The 25179-nt window shown below is 40.9% G+C and overlaps 1 protein-coding gene across 6 annotated transcripts in view; it reads right to left on the reverse strand.

The window, feature by feature from the left end:
• Positions 1 to 7450: 7450 nt before the first annotated feature.
• The window catches only part of LOC128216954 (dentin sialophosphoprotein-like), a 35895-nt gene continuing 18166 nt past the window's right edge, over positions 7451 to 25179 (reverse strand). For all 6 annotated transcript variants that reach the window (XM_052923715.1, XM_052923714.1, XM_052923716.1 and 3 more), the window contains exons 2-12: positions 23781 to 23865; positions 23297 to 23425; positions 20819 to 21523; positions 17194 to 18122; positions 16724 to 16832; positions 15925 to 16002; positions 13229 to 13279; positions 12578 to 12629; positions 11074 to 11208; positions 10835 to 10882; positions 7451 to 7776 (exon numbers count right to left, since the gene is read on the reverse strand). In XM_052923715.1, the coding sequence (XP_052779675.1) occupies positions 7526 to 7776; positions 10835 to 10882; positions 11074 to 11208; positions 12578 to 12629; positions 13229 to 13279; positions 15925 to 16002; positions 16724 to 16832; positions 17194 to 18122; positions 20819 to 21523; positions 23297 to 23425; positions 23781 to 23846 (2553 nt within the window). In that variant the 5' untranslated portion in view covers positions 23847 to 23865 and the 3' untranslated portion in view covers positions 7451 to 7525. The remainder of the gene's footprint in view (positions 7777 to 10834; positions 10883 to 11073; positions 11209 to 12577; positions 12630 to 13228; positions 13280 to 15924; positions 16003 to 16723; positions 16833 to 17193; positions 18123 to 20818; positions 21524 to 23296; positions 23426 to 23780; positions 23866 to 25179) is intronic.

Here is a 25179-nt window from a genome sequence, read left to right on the forward strand (position 1 = left end):
CTGGTATATGTTTCCAACTTTGATATATCAGAAATAAATTTGATGCTATGACATGGAAAAATGTAAGTGCGGCACTGTACAATATGTCCTTGTCTTGGCAATGTCTTATATAGTGAATCTTTTCCTAGCTAACAGGAATGATTTTTCTTGAGTTCATTGGTGATAAGTATACGCTGGAGTTTCGAAAATTCTTTCAATGGTAGCGTAACAGCGGGACTAAGAGATCAACAACATCATAGGTGACGATCTTACAAACCCTGACTGCCTACCAAATCCTCACTTCAACCTGCCCTCAAACCAAGCTGCTCTTCCAATCCATGACTGTTGTACAAGCAAAAACATAATTGTTTGTAGCCTTGTTTTAATTCTAGAATGTTCCAATACATTAATAATGATAAAAAATAATTGTTTTACAACATTGCTTTATAATTTTTATTTTCTTATTATATATAAAATAGTTTAATGACATGATTTTATAATTTGTTTACGGAAGTTGACCTACCTAAATCTTAAAACGAATGACATATATGCCTCAAGGGTTTACAAATCGACACACAAGGACAATTTCTCTTTATCTGAATAACTATGTAAATAAAAAAAAAACCAATACAGACTGCTATTAAGTTTAAACTGTTACCCTATACAATATCAAGAGGTTGTGGGTTCATGTCCCACCAGGGTTGAAGTGAGCTAGTGGTTAAAGTGTCCACCTCCAGCCCTGCCCAAGAGGTTGTGGGTTCATGTCCCACCAGGGTTGGAGTGGGCTAGTGGTTAAGATGTCCACCTCCCACCCAAGAGGTTATGGGTTCATGTCCCACCAGGGTTGGAGTGGGCTAGTGGTTAAGGTGTCCACCTGGAGCCCTGCCCAAGAGGTTGTGGGTTCATGTCCCACCAGGGTTGGAGTGGGCTAGTGGTTAAGGTGTCCACCTCTAGCCCTGCCCAAGAGGTTGTGGGTTCATGTCCCACCAGGGTTGGAGTGGGCTAGTGGTTAAGGTGTCCACCTCCCACCCAAGAGGTTATGGGTTCATGTCCCACCAGGGTTGGAGTGGGCTAGTGGTTAAGGTGTCCACCTCTAGCCCTGCCCAAGAGGTTGTGGGCTCATGTCCCACCAGGGTTGGAGTGGGCTAGTGGTTAAGGTGTCCACCTGGAGCCCTGCCCAAGAGATTGTGGGCTCATGTCCCACCAGGGATGGAGTGGGCTAGTGGTTAAGGTGTCCACCTCCCACCCAAGAGGTTATGGGTTCATGTCCCACCAGGGTTGGAGTGGGCTAGTGGTTAAGGTGTCCACCTCCCACCCAAGAGGTTATGGGTTCATGTCCCACCAGGGATGGAGTGGGCTAGTGGTTAAGGTGTCCACCTCCCACCCAAGAGGTTATGGGTTCATGTCCCACCAGGGTTGGAGTGGGCTAGTGGTTAAGGTGTCCACCTCCAGCCCTGCCCAAGAGATTGTGGGTTCATGTCCCACCAGGGTTGGAGTGGGCTAGTGGTTAAGGTGTCCACCTCCCACCCAAGAGGTTATGGGTTCATGTCCCACCAGGGTTGGAGTGGGCTAGTGGTTAAGATGTCCACCTCTAGCCCTGCCCAAGAGGTTGTGGGTTCATGTCCCACCAGGGTTGGAGTGGGCTAGTGGTTAAGGTGTCCACCTCCCACCCAAGAGGTTGTGGGCTCATGTCCCACCAGGGTTGGAGTGGGCTAGTGGTTAAGGTGTCCACCTCTAGCCCTGCCCAAGAGGTTGTGGGTTCATGTCCCACCAGGGTTGGAGTGGGCTAGTGGTTAAGGTGTCCACCTGGAGCCCTGCCCAAGAGGTTGTGGGTTCATGTCCCACCAGGGTTGGAGTGGGCTAGTGGTTAAGGTGTCCACCTCTAGCCCTGCCCAAGAGGTTGTGGGTTCATGTCCCACCAGGGTTGGAGTGGGCTAGTGGTTAAGGTGTCCACCTGGAGCCCTGCCCAAGAGGTTGTGGGCTCATGTCCCACCAGGGTTGGAGTGGGCTAGTGGTTAAGGTGTCCACCTCTAGCCCTGCCCAAGAGGTTGTGGGTTCATGTCCCACCAGGGTTGGAGTGGGCTAGTGGTTAAGGTGTCCACCTGGAGCCCTGCCCAAGAGGTTGTGGGTTCATGTCCCACCAGGGTTGGAGTGGGCTAGTGGTTAAGGTGTCCACCTCTAGCCCTGCCCAAGAGGTTGTGGGCTCATGTCCCACCAGGGATGGAGTGGGCTAGTGGTTAAGGTGTCCACCTGGAGCCCTGCCCAAGAGGTTGTGGGTTCATGTCCCACCAGGGTTGGAGTGGGCTAGTGGTTAAGGTGTCCACCTCCCACCCAAGAGGTTATGGGTTCATGTCCCACCAGGGTTGGAGTGGGCTAGTGGTTAAGGTGTCCACCTGGAGCCCTGCCCAAGAGGTTGTGGGTTCATGTCCCACCAGGGTTGGAGTGGGCTAGTGGTTAAGGTGTCAACCTCTAGCCCTGCCCAAGAGGTTGTGGGTTCATGTCCCACCAGGGTTGGAGTGGGCTAGTGGTTAAAGTGTCCACCTGGAGCCCTGCCCAAGAGGATGTGGGTTCATCTCTCACCAGGGTTGGAGTGGGCTAGTGGTTAAGGTGTCAACCTCTAGCCCTGCCCAAGAGGATGTGGGTTCATGTCCCACCAGGGTTGGAGTGGGCTAGTGTATAAGGTGTCCACCTCTAGCCCTGCCCAAGAGGTTGTGGGTTCATGTCCCACCAGGGTTGGAATGAGCTAGTGGTTAAGGTGTCCACCTCTAGCCCTGCCCAAGAGGTTGTGGGCTCATGTCCCACCAGGGTTGGAGTGGGCTAGTGGTTAAGGTATCCACCTGGAGCCCTGCCCAAGAGGTTGTGGGTTCATGTCCCACCAGGGTTGGAGTGGGCTTGTGGTTAAGGTGTCCACCTGGAGCCCTGCCCAAGAGGTTGTGGGTTCATGTCCCACCAGGGTTGGAGTGGACTAGTGGTTAAGGTGTCCACCTCTAGTCCTGCCCAAGAGGTTGTGGGCTCATGTCCCACCAGGGTTGGAGTGGGCTAGTGGTTAAGGATTCCACCTTCCACCCAAGAGGTTATGGGTTCATGTCCCACAAGGGTTGGAGTGGGCTAGTGGTTAAGGTGTCCACCTGGAGCCCTGCCCAAGAGGTTGTGGGCTCATGTCCCACCAGGGTTGGAGTGGGCTAGTGGTTAAGGTGTCCACCTGGAGCCCTGCCCAAGAGGTTGTGGGTTCATGTCCCACCAGGGTTGGAGTGGGCTAGTGATTAAGGTGTCCACCTCTAGCCCTGCCCAAGAGGTTGTGGGTTCATGTCCCACCAGGGTTGGAGTGGGCTAGTGGTTAAGGTGTCCACCTCCCACCCAAGAGGTTATGGGTTCATGTCCCACCAGGGTTGGAGTGGGCTAGTGGTTAAGGTGTCCACCTCTAGTCCTGCCCAAGAGGTTATGGGTTCATGTCCCACCAGGGTTGGAGTGGGCTAGTGGTTAAGGTGTCCACCTCTAGCCCTGCCCAAGAGGTTATGGGTTCATGTCCCACCAGGGTTGGAGTGGGCTAGTGGTTAAGGTGTCCACCTCTAGCCCTGCCCAAGAGGTTGTGGGTTCATGTCCCACCAGGGTTGGAGTGGGCTAGTGATTAAGGTGTCCACCTCTAGCCCTGCCCAAGAGGTTGTGGGTTCATGTCCCACCAGGGTTGGAGTGGGCTAGTGATTAAGGTGTCCACCTCTAGCCCTGCCCAAGAGGTTGTGGGTTCATGTCCCACCAGGGTTGGAGTGGGCTAGTGGTTAAGGTGTCCACCTCCCACCCAAGAGGTTATGGGTTCATGTCCCACCAGGGTTGGAGTGGGCTAGTGGTTAAGGTGTCCACCTCTAGTCCTGCCCAAGAGGTTATGGGTTCATGTCCCACCAGGGTTGGAGTGGGCTAGTGGTTAAGGTGCCAACCTCTAGCCCTGCCCAAGAGGTTGTGGGCTCATGTCCCACCAGGGTTGGAGTGAGCTATTGGTTAAGGTGTCCACCTCTCACCAAAGAGGTTGTGGGTTCATGTCCCACCAGGGATGGGGTGGGCTATTGGTTGAAGTGTCCACCTCTAGCCCTGCCCAAGAGGTTGTGGGCTCATGTCCCACCAGGGATGGATTGGGCTAGTGGTTAAGATGTCAACCTCTCACCAATCTAGCCCTGCCCAAGAGGTTGTGGGCTCATGTCCCACCAGGGATGGAGTGAGCTAGTGGTTAAGGTGTCCACCTCTAGCCCTGCCCAAGAGATTGTGGGCTCATGTCCCACCAGGGATGGAGTGGGCTAGTGGTTAAGGTGTCCACCTCTAGCCCTGCCCAAGAGGTTGTGGGCTCATGTCCCACCAGGGATGGCGTGGGCTAGTGGTTAAAGTGTCCACCTCTAGCCCTGCCCAAGAGGTTGTGGGCTCATGTCCCACCAGGGATGGAGTGGGCTAGTGGTTAAGGTGTCAACCTCTAGCCCTGCCCAAGAGGTTGTGGGCTCATGTCCCACCAGGGTTGGATTGGGCTAGTGGTTAAGATGTCCACCTCTAGCCCTGCCCAAGAGGTTGTGGGCTCATGTCCCACCAGGGATGGAGTGGGCTAGTGGTTAAGATGTCCACCTCTAGCCCTGCCCCAGAGGTTGTGGGCTCATGTCCCACCAGGGATGGAGTGGGCTAGTGGCTAAGATGTCAACCTCGCACCAAATAGGTTGTGGGTTCATGTCCCACCAGGGTTGGAGTGGGCTAGTGGTTAAGGTGTCCACCTCTAGCCCTGCCCAAGAGGTTGTGGGCTCATGTCCCACCAGGGATGGAGTGGGCTAGTGGTTAAGGTGTCCACCTCTAGCCCTGCCCAAGAGGTTGTGGGCTTATGTCCCACCATGGATGGAGTGGGCTAGTGGTTAAAGTGTCCACCTCTAGCCCTGCCCAAGAGGTTGTGGGCTCATGTCCCACCAGGGATGGAGTGAGCTAGTGGTTAAGATGTCCACCTCTAGCCCTGCCCAAGAGGTTGTGGGCTCATGTCCCACCAGGGATGGAGTGAGCTAGTGGTTAAGATGTCCACCTCTAGCCCTGCCCAAGAGGTTGTGGGTTCATGTCCCACCAGGGATGGGGTGGGCTAGTGGTTAAGATGTCAACCTCTAGCCCTGCCCAAGAGGTTGTGGTCTCATGTCCCACCAGGGTTGGAGTGGGCTAGTGGTTAAGATGTCAACCTCTAGCCCTGCCCAAGAGGTTGTGGGCTCATGTCCCACCAGGGATGGAGTGAGCTAGTGGTTAAGATGTCCACCTCTAGCCCTGCCCAAGAGGTTGTGGGTTCATGTCCCACCAGGGTTGGATTGGGCTAGTGGTTAAGATGTCCACCTCTAGCCCTGCCCAAGAGGTTGTGAGTTCATGTCCCACCAGGGATGGAGTGGGCTAGTGGTTAAGATGTCCACCTCTAGACCTGCCCAAGAGGTTGTGGGTTCATGTCCCACCAGGGTTGGATTGGGCTAGTGGTTAAGGTGTCCACCTCTAGCCCTGCCCAAGAGGTTGTGGGTTCATGTCCCACCAGGGTTGGATTGGGCTAGTGGTTGTCAACCTCTCACCAAAGAGGTTGTGGGTTCATGTCCCACCAGGGTTGGAGTGGGCTAGTGGTTAAGGTGTCCAGCTCTAGCCCATGAGGTTGTGGGGGTTGTAGAAATTCCTTTTTTAGTTTAATAATATTGGTCATATATGGCTTATACAAGTAATGAAAATTAATTGTACAATAGTATATTCCAATGTATTAAAACACAATTGTAAGCCTCAAATTGGGAAAAATTCTAGTCTGACCTATAATGATATCTCCACAACTCATATTTTTATGAAAATGAACATTCAAGGCATAATGGCAATAATTTTTGCATTAAGGTAATTGAAATTCATTTCTAAGAAATTGTTTCTAAGCTACAAGATGCTGTCTCTTAGGTTATAATTGCTTGTCATCATTAACTGCAAGTTTGTTTTTTCCCAACTGAGAGCATAAGTATCTATCATTTGTTTCCGGTACAGATAAAAAATCCAACCTGAGGGCAAGCGTGTTAGCCAGTAACGAGGCTTGCCGAGTTACCGGTCACACAGCGGGCCCGAGGGTCGGATTTTTCTAACTGTACCGGAAAAACATGATTGATATTTTTTCTTGCATACCGAGTTTTTTGTGGAATTTTTTTTGTAAAAAATGCACTTTTGAACATTTCACCAAAAAGCACGTGCGACGTTTTGTACTGACGTCATAAAGCGCAGTAATTTTAAATCACAATCAACGTCAAATAGTTCCTTTAAAATTTGCTCTTTTACGATTATTCAATTTTAATTAAAAGTATTGTATATTTATAATTGCGCTTTATTGAAATTGCATTAATTACTTACCAAAAACCATAAAATAAAAGAAATAAGAAGTGGCGCGTTGTTGCGCATGACTCATCTTACATGGGCTATGTAAGACGAGTTTTTCCAGCACCGGTCACATGACCAGAAACACACGTCCGGCATCCAAGAAAAATTTAGGTCACATTATGAGATCTCGTGAAAGTTCTTTGTTAACAATTCAATACGCTGTCTTATATCTGAATAAATCTCAGTATCTTATAAAGTATTAAGTGATTGCAGGACATAGAAGGGGAGTTAAAAGAAGATAGGAACAGGTTGACCCAGCCAGAACAATGGATGATGTCATTGTGTCAGAACAGAGAAATGATAAAAGTATAGTAATCTATAAGTAAAAAAGTAATAATAAAAGTTATAGTCATTTCGTTGATTTTATTTCACATGACATAAATAACATGACCTTATCCTCACTTATAATATTCTGACTACTCTGTTAAATGCAGTAATTTATTTATACTGTATAGGGTTTTTGAAATCATTCATTTACTTATTCATATACCTTTACCCTCTGCATATATGTACTATTTAACCTTTGCCACTTTCAGGATTCAATAAATTTCATCAAAACAAAAATGGTGTCCACTTATTTTGACAATTTTGCACTGCATCCTGATTATGGTGTAAAAATTTTTACCCGATTTTTCACTTATATTTTTGCCTGGGTCCTATCTATACAAGCGTCCTATACACAGTATGGTATGGTATATACATCTACTTAAAGGCACACTTTAATAATCTTGTTAACCCTTTCCTACGGTATGTTTTTGTATTTAACTGTAATACTGCCCTGTTTCAGTTGCTTAACTTTCTCATAGTTAAATTTGTTTGTTTCAATGAACTTTAATAGCATAGAATTGCTATCATGCCTTTCTTAGAAATATGTGTTGATTTGATTCCTTTGATGATGTGAAGAATAAATGCGAGAAAAAACACTCTGACAGAATACACATTGCTTGATTATAATTATATATGCTCTTCTATCAGGAGACAATAAAATGTATAATTTGGTTAAAATCTTTCGATGGAAAGCCCTTAACATAACATTCACCATTATCCCCAATATGAATTTATAATAAAAAAAGAGTAGGAATCATTTAATCTGGTTTTATTTATCTGTGTATTTGGTTGATACTATTTTATCCATAACAGAACGATGTGAACATTATTAAGTCTTCTTTTTCTTGTCTTTCTTATGTTTTTGCTTATTTTTAGTATGCCCCAAGCCTGTCTTTGCCACTTTTATACGAGTCATTTCAAAGTCATCTTCACTGTCTTTTGTGTTGTCTGCTACAAAGGCCCTTTTCCTGGAAGTGGTGAAACTGTTGTCTGCTACATAAGTGGAAGGTGTGTCATCTGCTGTAGGCATCTCTTCATGTTTCTTCTTTTTCTTCTTTTTCTGTTTTCTGGAAAGAGCTCCTATGAAAAGATGAAAGATACATTGTAGTCTGAGACAAGAGCACGGCAAGAGGAGACCAACGCTTTTTGGTGTTTCTAAGTAAAGTGAACTCCTAACATTATTTCAGCCAGAGATATGGGAATTGCTATGTATAAGCTCATTGCAGTCGGTAACATGCATACAAATTTTGACTAACAACCTACAGTTTAAACTTGTGAATGCTGTTATGTTTTCTTCAGTACACAGATGAGTTAAAAATACATTACTTTTACCCGGTAGTTATTATATCTCATTGAGTCATTATACTTTTCACAAAAGCAAGGGCCATTATAGTGTCCATTCCCGATAAATGTGCCACAACTTTATAACATCAAATACCTATCAGAAAGATCTTTTGAGTGTATGACTATTAATTTTAAAGCTATGACCGATAAATTTTTTAACAAGGTCAAAAATGCCTATTTGCTTATTCAAGGGCCGTTACAGTGGATGATATACTATGTGCAGCAACAAACAAAACTGCAGGTGCACTACTTGATCACCTGAACAACATTCCCAAAAGTTTCATGACTTTCGTAAAATAGTTATGGAGATTTGAGCAACTCGAGTCCATAAATGCAAATTCAAGGGCCAAAATTCTGGTTTTACTAAGGGCAGCAGGAATGAAACCAAAGGTGCACAACTACATCACTCCATTAACATTCCCATAATGTTTCATGACTCTAGATAATATAGTTTTGGAGTTATGGTGTTTTGAAAAATATAAGTTCACATAATAATTACGGAATCAAGAACGCATGCACAGATGAACAAGGGCATGTGGGGTCATAAAAACACAAACGATGTGAATGTACAATTTCTATTTGAACAAGAGATGTTTGTCAAACATAATGCACCCCTGAACACCATGTTGTCAGGAATGTTTGGACAATTGAATAAAATATGAATGGACCACAATTCCAGCAGATTTGTCATTTCACATTGGATGCCATTGAGGCAGTTTTGTGACCAATGCTCATTCAAAGTTTGAGGATAGTGGGTACCGTTCTTAATCATGTTGAGATGATGAATGGTATTTACAGGTAACATGTATCATCGTGGCAGTAGGGAATAAGGATAAATGAAGTAAATTTGAGTTATACAAACTAATAAGTAATATGACAAAAGTCATCTTCTTGCAATATTTTAGCACTCTGACCTTAACTTTTGCACTCAAAATCAATAGGGATCATCTACTAGTCAGGCCTCATCTCCACTTGAAGTTTGGGGACCATTGGTGCAGGCATTGTTTAGTTATCAAGCTTTTTAAGCTTTGGGTGTTCAATGTCATTGTGACCTTGACCTTTGACCTGATGAATGCAAAATCAATAAAGGTCATCTACTGGTCACACTCAACCTTCATGTCAAGAATGAGGGCCTTTGGTGCAGGCAGTATCAACTGGTCACTTGGACAAGCTTTTCACATTGAAGTTTGCTGTGACTTTGACCTGATAACCTCAATATTACTAGGAGTCAACTGGTCAGACCCAGCCTCTATGTCAAGTTTAAGGATCAGAAGTCCAGGCATTGTAAAAACTCAGACAATCTTTTCTGGTTCAAGGTCACTATAAACTTGAACTTTGACTTGATGTTCTCAAAACCAGAAGGGGCCAAATATTGGTCAGGCATTGCCTCCAAGTCAAGTTTGAGGGCCAGAGGTCTAGGCATTGGCAATTTATCACTCGGACAAGCTTTTTGCATTCAAAGTCACTGAATCCCTGAACTTTGACCCCAAAATCAATAGAGGTCATCTACTGGTCAACCCCAACCTTCAAATCAAGTTTGAGGACCATAGATTCAGGCATTGTAGAGTTTTCAATTGGAGCTTTTCAAACCAACATGTGCAATGCAATATATCCCCTATTCTTCAAAGGGGAGCATAATTATTATTACATCTTTTAATACGTTCAGTTTGTTAATAGATGTGCTTAAAATTATTTTGATTACCTTTGGGTTACTTTTAAGATACATAAGTTTGCTCATTATAAAAAACAAGCAAATTCGTTGAATTGATATCCCCCGCCTGAATGGGCTGAGTCAAGAAATGGAATTCAATTGTTGATGAAATATATATATATGAGTTTGAGTTTGATTGCAACTGTTTAAAAAATAATATATTGTATATATATATATATATATATATAACATTTAGAATTGACCAAGAAACCTAGTTTATGACTCCATGCTACCCAAACTAATCTAAGATTTCATCAAGGCAAACATTCTGATCAAGTTTCATGAAGATTGGTCCAGATATATGCAAAAAAAACAGCCTCTAGAGTAGGGCTGTAATGAGTACTCGAGTACCCGAGTAATCGCGAGTCAAAGCAAAATATTTGACACAATAAAATAAATAAGTCCAAGATTTCATCAAGGGAAACATTCTGATTAAGTTTTATAAATATTTGACCATATATAATGCCTCTAGTATGTTCCAAAGATTTTTCTAATATTTGACCTTCTGACCTAGTTTTTGACTCCATGTGACCCACTTTTTTAAGTGGTCCATATTTCATCAATGTTTACATCATGACCAATTTTGAACATAACTTGACCAATCATTACCATGATATGGTTCTGGACAAGATTTTTTTAAGATTTGACCTTGTGACCTCATTTTTTATCATATGTGACCCAGTTTTATTTACGACCAAGAGCTCATCAAGGAAAACATTCTGATTAAGTTTCTTGAATATTTGACCATGTATAATGCCTCTAGTATGTTCCAAAGATTTTTCTAATATTTGACCTAGTGACCTAGTTTTTGACCCCATGTGACCCACTTTAGGTCGATATGATCAAGGGGAACATTCTAACCAAGTTTGAACATTTTCTGATCAATGCCTACCAAGATATGGTATCGGATGGACGGACGGACGGACGGACAACGCCAAAGCAATATCCCCCTCCCGAAATTTTCGATTCAGCGGGGGATAATAATTTGTATTATAACAAATTGTGAAACATTTTTGATGCACAATATCCTTTGTATTGAAGATATATACGGTAGGTAAGAAATAAATTGGAACTCTATCTTACCCTGGGGTTCGTGGACAGATATGTTGGTGGTGTACCTCTTGGGGGAAGCTGAAGGAGACACAACAAGACATGCAATGTCTATTACAATTTCTGATTTCACAAATGAAGGAATGGTAAAAACTTGTTAATTACAGATTACAAATAATGAGTTTACTCTTATCTTTAAAATAATCAAACAATTCTGGACTAGCATGAAATGTCTATACAAATCCAAGCTGAGCTAGATAACAATGCCCTACCTGAGCCATACATCCTGTATGAAGATCGAAGGTCAGAGGGCACGGTATGTTTTGGGGGTGGAGTCTTCACAAGCTGGACTGGGGGTGGGGTAGGGATCCAATCTGTGATCTGTATCAGGCCCTGAACCCTGTGACCTATTAAACAAACAATATGATTGACAAGAGATACCTCAAGTTTATGCATTTCCCAAAGATGGGGAAGGAAATGTGGCCTCTAGGTCAAGGGCATGTGTTTCCCAAATATGGGGAAGGAAGTATGGCCTCTATGTCAAGGGCATGCATTTTCTTAAGTTTGGGGAGGAAATGCGCCACCTAGTGTCAACAATATAGTTTTATGACCTTTTGACTTAATGACTACTTTCTTTTACAAAAAATGACAAATATTCAAACTTGGCTTTAACTTCATAAAATTATTTCATGAAAAGTTACATGATGATTGGGTAGAGAATGGAGCCTCTGGGTGATTGCATTGTTTTTCTAATATTTGATTGGTTACTTACTTTCTCACTCAGTGATCTGTCCCATTAACAAATATTTGTTTAATAACTATTATATTTTAGAATTGCACATTCTGACAAGTTAAATGAATGATAGGGTAGCAGGCTGCTAAAGAATCAGAGGCAAAATGTTGGTGAATGATGGACAAAAATGTAAAGTTGGTTTGCAGTAACGCTAGGATCATAAGGCTGACAGTAGCAATAACAGCAAGGTCTTCCATGCCTTAAGGTCCTTAATCTACAGCTTTTTAATTTGACATTTTGCAGATGAATGATCAGTCTCTGTGAATTACGACTGTTGCTTATTTTTATTTTTTTTATTCTTTAACAGGATTTTCATATATAAAAGATGAAAAAATGTAAACTTGAAATTGAAAGATTTGTTGGCAAACTTCTTAGATCTTCATTTTTTTATTTATTTCATTACAACAATTTCAAACGTCTTGTTTTCAGAGTTTGGAAATATTTAATGAAACAGTTTGCGCTAATTAATCAATTAACACCCCAACTGGATAGAGCACCACTAATTAATAGGTAAACACCCAGACAATGAATGGAGCACAAACTTAACAGTCTTCCCGCCAGTCGATTTAAGATCAGTTTCACAGTTTAGTTTATTTTTATGACAAGTTTCGTGCCTGAAATAGGCATGTCGCACCAATAAAGGCATGTCGGGAATCCAGCTTTACATGTGAATGGGTATTTTTTTAATAACATTACTTGTCAAAGGTTTCACTATGTTAGCCTTCCCTTATACCAGCTTGTGTTCTTCCTACACTGTCACCTAGTTTGGATAGGAAATGTACAAGCTAGAGAACAGAAATCTGGGGTGGACAGCACCCATGACCCATGGATGCTCCCATAATATACTGGTATAGAAATCTGACAGCACCCATGACCCATGGATGCTCCCATAATATACTGGTAATAATGTCTGGTTGTTATTTTAAAAAGCCTTAGCGAATGTACACAAATGAAACTTCAAGGCTTTCAAAGGTCAGTCTTACCTAGGACCAGATTGTGTTCACCATGTAGAGCAATGCTGTGGTAACTTGGACCCTGAAACAATAGGAAAGAATGAGGCTTGGCTTAACCATTCATTTAAATTGTTTCATAAACCAGGGTTGCCCTACAACTTGTATTTAGTTTATAACTCATACTAATTGCTTTCAGATCAATTGTGATGAAAGCTATCAGCTTATACTACAGTATAGAATCACTCTCAAGTCTGTTTCCTTGGTAGAAACAAGTACTGGTGTCCATTTTGAGAGGCCATGAGAAAGTACCCCTGGCGTGGGATCAAACCCATAACCTCTTTGTATAGAGATGGACACCTATACCACTAGATCTCTCTAACACCAAAATATTTGTTTTTGTGAACTACAGCATTATAAGGTGCTAAGCTAATTAAAAAGCTTCCTTAAAAACTAAGATGGATTTTGGCTTTAAAATCCTCTTAATTTCAACTTGTACCGCATATAAGGTAATTTAGCTATATTGTCAGCAAAAAAGCATTCAATGTAGAAGTGTGAAAATGGTAAATCTTTGGAATTTCTGTTTTAAGACGTAACATGAGTTTCAGATACTACTATGAAGTCAGATATACCGTATGCAATTATCTATGATTTCACTTTTTAAGACAGAATGTTACACTGTACCTGCTGGTTTGTTTGCGGTCGGACAATCACCTCATATTGTCGGCCTTCACCCTGGCAACAAAATACACAAACCATTTATCTTAGTTCTAAAGCATGCAGTATATATATAAATTATAATAATACACAAATAGTTACAGCCTCACTACTAAGTTTTAATGGCCGGGTGGTAAGTATATTAGACTCAGGATCACTAGAGTTAAATCCCTTTATGGACCTTCTTAAATGAAGTTAGTTCACTCAGGAATGGTGAATGGTTTTCACATGTATACCGTATATCAGATTTTAACAAGAGATGTACATATGAGTGTTGGTAAAAAGCTTTAGAGCTTCTGTTGTGACATTAAATAAATCTTAACATTAAGCTTTTTTACCTGAAAAATGACTCCCTCATTCGTTTTTTTTTTTAATCAAAGAAGCCAATCATTATTCTACTACCCATTGTAACATCAGAAACCATGCTTGGCAATCTAATGGTCAGTTGAAATTTCAAAACTAACCTATTTTTGTCAAAAATCAATCATACACCTTAGACTCTAAGAACATCATATAATAAAGGCCAAAATCTATAACAATTAGGGATGCAAACGAATATTCGAATATTCGAATATTCGATCGAACGTTTAGTATTCGAATGTTAAAATCGGTATTCGAATATTCGATTATTTTTTTCAAAAAATAATGATATAAACCTTGAGTCTTTAGGGCAGTTGTTGTGTTTAAAATTATATTGTCTTGTTTTTACAACAATACGCATCTTGTGCCTGAGGCGTTAACGAGATGACAATCGAGTGTGCGTCATGTGTCAATTAGGGATCGATCGTAGGGTACTATAAACAGTGTCCATAATTGTAAAATAACTGGCTATTAGGAAGTGACATCAAACAAGTTGAATCGATTTTCAGTTCTTTTAAATGACCATGCCAATTAAGAATTTAAGGAAGCGGCCTTCACACCCTCTTGTCAGTTTGCCTGCCAATTAAGCTGAGCAATATTGCTCAAATCGGTGATTGATATTATACGCTGAAAGTAGATACCACTTCATTCCTTCAGAATATATGTTCGCAAAACATTATAAGTTAAACTTATTATTATTATTATATATTAGATTTGTATTTCTTAACAACGTAAAAGATGCCAGCCACATCTGAAGTATGGACTTATTTCACGCGCTCTGTTGACAAGAAATCTGTCACGTGCAAACTATGCAGTGTGAGGTTGTCGTACATGGGCACGACGACTAATCTCTGGAATCACGTGAAGGCTAAGCATCCGAGTTCTCAAAGCGAAAGCAGTAAACAGCAATCAATGAAAAAGTTTAGCGTTTCTGGTCTTAAACATGATTTGTGTTCTGGGTGCTTTGGGCAAACACTGCAGCTGGCCATCAAGCCGGCATTTGCTCTCCCGGATGTCAACAGGGTCGTCTCCAGATGTCGTAAGCTGGTCGGGCACATCAAACACTCGACTACATTGACGGCCGAAATGCGCAAGCGCCAAGCTACTCTAAAGGTGCCCAAACACGAGCTGGTGCAGGATGTTACAACCCGATGGAACATCACGCATGCTATACTGGCCCGGCTGAACGAGCAACGCCGCGTCCTGTCCGACCTCATGCTGGACACTCGGGTTACCCGGAAGGCCGACCAGCACCTGTCGTTGAAGGACGGCGAGTGGAACGTCGTCTCCGAGCTGAGTGACGTACTCAGTCATTTGACTGAGACGACTTCGTATATGTCAACGGAGAAGAACGTGTCATGCAGTGAAGTTTATCTCATCGTGACAAGTCTTTTGGACAACACACTCCGTGCATGCGAGGCTAATTCCCATGTCGTCAAGGAAGTGAAGGTTGTTATTGCTGCTGAGCTTCGTTGTCGCTTCCGACCTTCGAACGATGCCACCGCCACATCCACCCTAGTCCTTGCCGCTCTATTGGACCCCCGCTACAAAGACCTGGACTTCCTGTCAACGGAACAGCGGCGCTACACGGAAGACGCGCTCGAGAGTAGATTGGACGATGTTCCATTTCGGTTGCCAACCCCGACGAGAGTGCGTCAACACCCTCCAAACGACCCCGTCTTAGCTTCATGGTTCCAAAGACGACCAAGATGGCTAACGACGAGCTGCGTCGGTACCGGCACGAACCTTCCGACGAGGAGGCCACTCCACTTGCATGATGGAAAAAGAACGAGGGACGCTTTCCTCGCGTTGCACATGTTGCTCGCCAACTGCTTGGGATACCTGCGACGTCTGTGCCATCAGAAAGAATTTTCTCCTGCGCCGGACTCATTGTTAACAAACTTAGAAACAGACTGTCATGTGATCTTGTTGATAAGATAATATTTCTGAATGAGAACAAGGCCATCATATGTGATGATTTTATTGATGAGTGATTTCATTGAATTGTATGTGCTTGTTATGTGCTTGTTATGTGCAAGATATGTATTTCATATGTCGATGTAATAATATTCGACACGCTGCTATGTATTGTATTGTATTACGATAACACTAGAAACATTCGACAGATAAAGAAAAGGGTATCGTGGTTTATAACTAAAATTAATAGATAACTATAACTTTTTAAAGATTCAATTTTTATCGAATACTCGAATATTCGATCGAAAGAATTACCGAATATTCGAATATCGATTTTGCCATTTGTTTGCATCCCTAATTACAATGCATCCAGATATGTATAATACCTCATCATGTGGGATGGAAGTGATGACGCTGGATCCCAGCAACGTGAGGTCCATGCCCTGCAGCTGTTTCATGTTCACCTGGAAATAGCCCAACAGGGAGATCAGTGGTGGACACACACAAGTGGGCAAATAATACAATGTTAATGCTATATACATAAACAGAAGCAGCACAAGCTCATATCAACACTTAACACTTTCTCACTTAACAAGGAGAGTAACTCAATAAATGTTTTTTTGCCAGAGTGATCAATAGGATTTTAACTTAAATTAACTATGAGTCAAACTATAATATTCATATTCTCCCAGTTGTTTGAATAGATAAAACTTGACATTCATCTTGTATAACACGCAAGGAGTTATGATATGATTGTTTACTTATATAATGCGCTCAAATTTGATAAGCCCGATGTCATTTAACCAATGATAAACAAAGTAACAAAAGTCAGCTATTCTTTTATACAAATGTATGTTGCCAGTTACACTTCTTTAAGAACAAAATAATACTCAATTGCAGAAGATCCTGCTAATTAAATTATTTTTAATGGCAATGAATATTTTTTGTAAATGTAAATATAAGTATTGATCACATTTTTAATTGCGTTTATGCTGTATGAACGCAGTAGTGCAAGCGAGCAAATGACCAAAAAGCGCTAGCACGCTTCATACAGCATAAACGCAAGAAAAAATGCAATAAATCCCTAATCTTCTGTTTTGGGGAAAAAATGTTTAAGTATTGTCATGGTGGGAGCATTGGTGGTGTAGTAACTATGGTAATCAAGGCAAGTAACTCTTGACAAACCTCTTCTGGAGCTTGGATAAGCCATAGTTGTTTGCCCTTTAGGTCTTCTTCCGTCAAACAAACACTTGCCCCATCAGAGTCTTCAGTTAAATGTTCAGGCACCTGGTACCTGCAACAGACAATTACCATAGTTTATAGCTATAGGGCAATGTAGCTCAAATAAAAAAATGGTTGTATATAAAGGTTTACAATGCTTTGACTAACATTGAATAATTCCTCAAGGCATGGACAGTAAAAGGCAAAATAGAGGGACATAAGGCACATACCTGTTTATGTTAAAAGTACTGTAGACAAAAGGAGAGGAGCTATATCAGTTTTCCTACCATTTCAATCATTAATACAAAATATGTAATTATATTGACATGTTGTGTACTTTAGTTCAATAAGATATGTTAAAACACAAAGTTTCAACACACATCAGCAAAATAATATGAATTTGTATTTTTACAAATGAGAGTTCAAGCCTGTACCTAAGTTTTGTATTTGCTGGTAGTTTTCTTCCAATCTCTCTACCATGTCCCTCATGTTTCCCTTTCTGTCTCCCACCATTGGCACCAGAGTGCTTGGACTGGTTACCTTCTTCATCAGAGTCACTTACATCATGAGTCTTCCTGCTTCCTGTACCAGTCTGTTTCCTGGATCTGCTGGACTGCACATCTTCTTCATCTGACAAGGATTCAGAGAGGTCTGTAGACTCAGACTCTGAACCAGTGTCATCCTTTTCCTGTTCCTTGCCAGCAGGAGTTACATATTCCTCTTCTGATTCACTGTCTGACAAATCAGTTGATTCTGATTCTGACTCACTGACATGAGCAGGTTTTCCTTTCTTTGCAGAACCCTTGTGTGAGCTTTGCATCATTTTCTTACTGGTGTCCTTGCCTGAATGTGTTTTGCTTACTGAGGCTTTCTTGATGGATTTAGAACCCTTCTTAATTAAAGATTCCGATTCACTCCCACTGTTTGGATTCTCCACTGGCGGTTGTTTATTAAAACTTACTTTTTTGACAGGGCTGCTTGGCTTAATCTTGCGCACTATGTTACTGGAACTTCTGTCGGAGTCTGAGGAATCACTTGATGATATTTGTCTCTTCTTTGGACTTCTCACTTTTATAGGTGATTTAATTCTCGCCAAATTGCTGTTATTTTTTTCTGATTTGTTTTGACCTTTGTTAGTTGCTACCTCATCATCTGAGCTTACATTAGAATCTTCAGAGTCATCACTGAAGTTCCCACTTTTCTTGAGTTTCTTGCCGTGTGTGTGACTCTTTTTCACTTCATGATCAAGATCAGACTCAGAGCTTGATTCCAGCCCAGAAGAATCTGAATTGTCTATATGTCCATTTTTTATTGTGACGGGTGCTCGATTTGAGGTGAAATTCTTCTTAGGGCTGTTAAACTTCTGGAAACAAGTAAGAAAATCTGCAAGGCTTTATATTATTGTATTGTTATAAAATGAAAATGTTAATGCTTAATCTTAATAAATACACTATTTTTAGTATTTCTCACATGAAATTTTGAAAGGATGTCACTGAGGCTGGTGGGTAAAGGAGTGGTTCTAATTTTTGAAGGAATGTCACCTAGGCTTTATGGTCAGGGAGTGGTTTTCATTTCATTTGGTTTTAACTTAATTATTACTTCATTATAAGTTTTTCTTTTTTATCTTCCAGTTTGGTATATGTTTCAGCAGCCAAAGTGAACAGCAGTGCGGAAAACAGAAACTCTTAAAACAAAAGCTGTCACAGAGACAGCATGCTCGACTATTACGCTGATATTCAGTGTAAGGATTGAAAAGTTTTGGCGAAACATGGATCACTGTAAAATTAGATTAGATTTCAATGCAATACATGATGTATTTGCTGAGATATTATCATAAATGTGTTTACATGCAAAAACTTAACCAGAATTCCTAAGTCAAATAATAAAGGGCCATTATTTGCAATATATTCAAAAAAGTGTTATATAAATTCATTAATTTAGTAAGTTAGATAGATGGGAATACATATCTAAAGTTTCAATGCAATACATGATGTATTTACTGAGATAATGACTTAAAGGTGCTTACATGCAAAACCTTAACCAAGGTGTGATGCCGACGCCGATGCTTGTGTGAGTAGTATAGCTCTCCTTATTCTTTGAATAGTCAAGCTAAAACCTATTTTGCTACCAGTCACTTCACCCCTTGATAAAAGGTCACATTGTAAATGGAAAAGAATATCCGAAAGCTAGGCTGATATGACTGATATTCCATTCTAAATAATACTTATGTCAAAATCAGTAAGATTCATCTACTGGCCATGACCAACCTGCCTACCAAGTTTGAGGTCCCTGGGACACAGCATGTCATAACAAGAGCTGTCACAGAGACAGCGCGCTGGACTATTCCGCCGCGGTGTATGGATTGAAAAGTTTTGGCGAAACATGCATAGATCACTGTTAGATTAAATTTTAATGCAATACATGATGTGCTGAGATACTTACATAAATTGAGTAGGAAAATATTTGAGTAAATTAACGTAAATCCTAAGTAGAAAAAGGGGCATAATTAAATTTTGTCAAAATGCTTGATACAGTGACCTCCTCCTGTGTACAGGTTGGGGGCATGATGGTAAACAAGCGTGCAAAGTTTCAAAGCCAGATGTCAATGGACTTTGAAAATATTTGAGGTGGTACGCAAACTTTAACGTAAATTCTAAGTCGAAAAAGGGGCATAATTTTGTCAAAATGCTTGATACAGTGACCTCCTCCAGTGTAAAGGTTGGGGGCATGATGGTGAACAAGCGTGCAAAGTTTCAAAGCCAGATGTCAATGGACTTTCAAATTATTTGAGGTGGTATGCAAACTTTAACATAAATTCTAAGTCGAAAAAGGGGCATAATTCTGTCAAAATGCTTGATACAGTGACCTCCTTCTGGGTACAGGCTGGGGGCATGATGGTTAACAAGTGTGCGAAGTTTCAAAGCCAGATGTCAATGGACTTTGAAAATATTTGAGGTGGTAGGCAAACTTAAACGTAAATTTAAGTAGAAAATGGGGCATAATTTTGTCAAAATGCTTGATAGAGTTATCTCCTCCTGTGTACAGGTTGGGGGCATGATGGTGAACAAGGGTGCAAAGTTTCAAAGCCAGATGTCAATGGAATTTGAAAATATTTGAGGTGGTACACAAACTTTAACGTAAATTCTAAGTCGAAAAAGAGGCATTATTTTGTCAAAATGCTTGATAGAGCTACCTACTCCTGTTTACAGGTTGGGGGCATGATGGTAAACAAGTGTGCAAAGTTTCAAAGCCATATGTCTATTGACTTTGAAAATATTTGAGGTGGTACACAAACTTTAACATAAGTGGTTACGCCGACGCTCGGGTGACTAAGATAGCTCTCCTTATTCTTCGAATAGTCAAGCTAAAAATTGACCTTTAGAACACAGACCTCAAGTAACAGGAATTAAGATAGGTTTTTTTTTATCATGCCATGGCCTGGGAATAAGCATGTTCCTGCATTTAAAGCATGTCGGAAAGCCAGCTCAGCTTTTAAAAGGACATCGCCAACAACGCTCCTTTTGGGCCTTTGGAAAATACTTCTTTTTTTTCCTTTCCGATTTCATGCTTTATTCTGAGATATCTTAAGGTTAAGTCTGTATTTGACTTTAAAGATCAGATTGATCTTGTTTCATTAATGTATGAATATACAAATATCCAAACAAGTAGTGCCACAGTTTTAACTTGCATGTCAGAGTTTGTGATATATCCAGGCCAGTTTACTCAATTGGTAAGGCAAAAAGTCTATAAGCAGGGTGTCCCTGGTTCAATTCCTGTACTGGCCGCACACTAATCTGAGCCTCTAACATTTTGTACCTAATGTTAGGCTATGGCTTATGTTCAGTGCATAAGGTGGATTGAGAATTGCATTGAGTCAAGAGGGTCAAGAGGACAATAATCGATATATGTGGTCCAGTCTCCTGACATGCAAACAGAGGGACCCCTGTTCAATCTCCAGAATACACAAACATTTCTGAGTCTGTGACAGTAATACAGAGCAATAGAAAATGTCAGGCATTGTAACTACACAGTCATCAAAAGTTGATTATTCCAGTTTACCTGTCCCAGCTGTGTAGACTGGTGGCCTTCTTCATCAGAGTCACTTAGAGCATGTGTCTTCCTTCTTCCTGTACCAGTCTGTTTCCTTGATTTACTGGACTTGGTTTCTTTCTTCGACAAAGAGTCAGAGAGGTCAGAAGACTCAGAACTTGAACTGCTTTCAGCCTGCTGCTGTGCTTTACTGGTATGTGTAACAACTTCCTCTTCTGATTCACTGTCTGACAAATCAGTTGATTCTGACTCACTGACATGAGCAGGTTTTCCTTTCTTTTGGGAACCCTTGTGTGAACTTTGCACCGTTTTCTTACTGGTTTCCCTACCTGAATGTGTTTTGCTTGCTGTAGCATTCTGGTTGGTGTCTGAGGAATCACTCGATGAAATTTGTCTTTTCTTTGGACTTTTTACTTTTAAAGGTGATTTAGTTCTTGAGGAAATGCTAATATTTGTTTCTGCTACAGATTTGTTTTGACCTTTGTTAGTTGCTACCTCATCATCTGAGCTTATATTAGAATCTTCAGAGTCATTGATGAAGCTCACACTTTTCTTTATGTTCTTGCCTTGTGTGGGACTCTTTTTCACTTTATGATCAAGATCAGACTCAGAGCTTGATGCCAGGCCTGAAGAATCTGAATTGCTTATATGTCTATTCTTCATTGTGACAGGTGCTCGATTTCTTGTGAAATTCTTCTTAGGGCTTTGAAACTTCTGGAAAATTAAGAAAATGTGAAGGCTTTGTATAATGGTTTAAATGACAAACATAAATGCTAAATATATTTAATATTATTTTATTTTATAATTTCCCATTGCATGCTTCACCCTGAGATTTCTGAAGTCTATTTTCTACTTCAATGTCATGATTGCTCTTGTTTCATAAATGCATGTATACATACTGCCTAAGTACCAACTTGCACTAGTCAGAGAATTGGAGTTACATGGGCCTTTTAAAAGGTAAAGTACCGTACTAACAAGCATGGGGCCCAGGTTCAACACCAAAATGGCCTGTATAATTTTCTGAGCCTATGACATTTTTTTAAGCCATGGCTAGTGCTCAGTGCATGTGAGGCAAGTCAAAACACCCATTAAAGTTCTCTAAGGTTTGGTCCACTGGCTTGCAAAAAAGAGGTTAGTGTTCGAGCCCAGGATGGCAGGATACTTTTCTGGGTCTATCATACATTGCAACAGAAATGGATAGGCATAGCCACTAAAAGGCCGAAAATGACTGTTTGTACAGTTAGTGCACTCAATTCTCACCCAAGGTGACCCGAGTTCGATTCCTGGCCTGGGCGCCTGTGAGTTTGGAAAATGGTCACCAAGCTGGATTGGTTTCCCCCCAAACACAAGACCACACTCTTGCACAACATCATGCCAACGAGAGTGACTTAGTATAAGTTTCTTTACAATTGTTGTAAAATACATACTGTTTAACTTAAACTAACAAGAGGCCCAAAAGGGCCTATGTTCTACTGGCATGGCTTTTGTGGTCATATCAATCCAGAGCATGTATGTATGGGTAAAAGGTAACAGACATCTAGTTTATGTTTTGTGTTTGGGTTACCTGAAAACGTAGCATGTTCAACATCTGAGCCCAGAAAGTATTGTAAGCAGATTAATTGCATGAACTATTTTAATATGTGCCAAGTAAAAGTCATCTGACAAAAAAAAATGCTTTCAAAACTGTACTCATAGTAAAAATTTCTGTAGTTTTAAAAGTTAAAAAACCTTTCCAGATTTATGTTTACCAAACCTGTGAACCCTGGGTGTGGCCAGTAATGACACCAGGTGCATAACTTAAACATTCACAACCAATTTTGTTAAGATGAAAGTGCAAACTACAGAACTGAAAGCTAAAAAATGGCCTTTGGGCTTTCAACAAGAACAAGGCAGAGTAATGCACAAAATCAACTGCAGAAGCAAAAAGCAAATTGTCTCTCAAAATCCTAGACTTGCAAATTGTCTCCCTTAACTCTAGACTTGAATTTACATGTACATGCAAACTTGGCTAAAAATAGAATTCGCTCATGCAGACCTGGCTAAAAATAGAAAGCATTTCTTTAAAACTGTCATGGCCCATAATCTAGGCATTCATGGGCGGATCTGGCTGGTTTTTGAAAGGAACCGAGCTCTAATGGATATCTAGATACTGTACAAGTTTCATCGAGATACAATCAAAACTGAAGACTGTATCGTGTTCACAACCAATTGTTTACACAATAGCATTTTTTTATACTATCAAGGGCCATAATCTAGGCATGCATGGGCGGATCTGGCTGGTTTTCGAAAGGAGCCCAGCTCTAATGGATATCTAGATACTGTAAAAGTTTCATCAAGATCCAATCAAAACTGAAGACTGTATCATGTTCACAAGCAATTGTTTACAGACGCACGGATGCACATACTACGTACACATTACCATCGCATAAGCCTTTGGCCAGTAGAGCTAAAAATGGTCTAAAGAAGGAAATGGACCTCAAAGTTTACCTGTGTCAGAAAGAGGTCATCATCGGAAGGCATCTCATTACGCGCGGCACTGTTCAGTCTATTGGTAACTGAGCTTGCAATGTTGCAGAGGTCCGATGTCAACACTGACTCTGTGTCACTCGTTTGCAACTAAAAATGTGATAAAATGCCAACTTTTTATTGAATTCCCAAACATATTTGATTGAGTATTTGGCTTTAAAATTCTGATGTCATAACCATGACAACAACACATGTTAAGATCAATCGTTCAGATAAAAAATTGTCCAATCTGTTGCAGTTCACAAATACTCAATAAAGAAAAAATTCAGGAGATGTTAAATCGCAATATAATATTCCTTCTGCTTTTGTGAAGAATTTTCTTAGTTGTTAATTAACTAAATATAATGCCTCTTTAAAAACTAGAAGTGTCGCTAGTATGTTACCAAATAGAAATACCGGGTATGGAAGATCAGTTAATATTGGTAATGTGTAGGTATTTCCTTACTGTTTTCCTCTCTCTAGGGGTTCTCAAAGGTGAAAAACTCAGAACAGTGGCTGAAATGTCCATCATTCATGATCCATTCTGATACCTGCAAAAATAATAATAAACTATTACTAGACTGCTTTAAAAGTGAATTCTGATATACTTTTCACATCAATGAGCAAATCATATGTGTTATATATGAAACATATGAATATGCTGGGGCGCCAAAGATGCAGTTTTTAGCTTGCAGGTTAGTGTTCAAGACCTAGGAAATGTAAAAGATGATCAATAGAAATTTAAAAATAGCTGAAAGGCTGAAATTGTTAAAGAAGCGACTGAATGATAAAACAATAAGTGTAGGAGGCAAGAACAGTGTAAGCAGAAACCAACACTCCTCTGTTTATTTTCTCATTCTATCAAGGGACATAACTTCTTTTTGTCTAAATAACCAGACTGAGAGTTATGGAGCTTGTTCAACAAAGTGCCAATTGTCAAAGTAAAAGCTGCACTCTCCAAGATTGACTGTTTTGACAACTTTATACAAAAAATTGTCTTGGAATCAGCAAAAATTTGCGTAAATGTCTGAAAACTGGTTATATAAGAAGTTTTAGACTGCAGACAAAATATCAGATAACAGTTTTTAATATTTAAGCTTAAAAAATATGTTTTATGGTTAAATGCGTTACTAACACTTTTTGAACAAGAGATGTTTGTCAAACATTATGCCCCCCCTGAGGGCCATGTTGTCAGGATTATATGGACAATTGAATGAAATATGCATGGACCGAAATGACAGCTGATTTGTTGCCAGTAAGGCAGTTTTAAGATTATGACCATTTAAGTGTGAGGATAGAGTGTGTTATGACCATGACCTTTGACTCTATGAACTCAAAATCCAGAGTCATCAGCAGGTCACCAGAAACCTAAATGTCAAGTTCGAGGGCCATGGGTGCAGGCATTGTCAAGTTATCACACAGACAAGTTTTTTTCGTTCAAGGTCACTGTGACCTTGACCTTTGACCCAATGACCCCTTAAATCATAAGGGGTCATCTACAAGTCAGATGCAACTCCAAGTCAAGTTTGAAGGCCATGGGTTCAGGCATTGTTGAGTTATCACTCGGACAACCTTTTACCATTCAAGATCACTGTGACCTTGACCTTTGGCTCTATAAATCCTAAAATCAATAAGGGTGATCTACTGATCAGGCTTAACATCCATGTCAAGTTTAATGATCATAGGTTCAGGCATTGTTGAGATATCAGTGGGAGAAGATTTGTTAACTTTTTTGCGTTAAAGGTTACCGGTACTGTGACATTGACCTTGGCCTGATGACCCCCAAAGACGATAGGGGTCATCTACTGGGCAGGCCCAACCTTCATGTCAAGTTTGATGACCATAGGTCCAGGAATTGTCGAGGT

This window comes from Mya arenaria, chromosome 14 (genome assembly GCF_026914265.1).
Source record: "Mya arenaria isolate MELC-2E11 chromosome 14, ASM2691426v1".
In the NCBI taxonomy this organism is placed as follows: Eukaryota; Metazoa; Mollusca; class Bivalvia; order Myida; family Myidae; genus Mya; species Mya arenaria.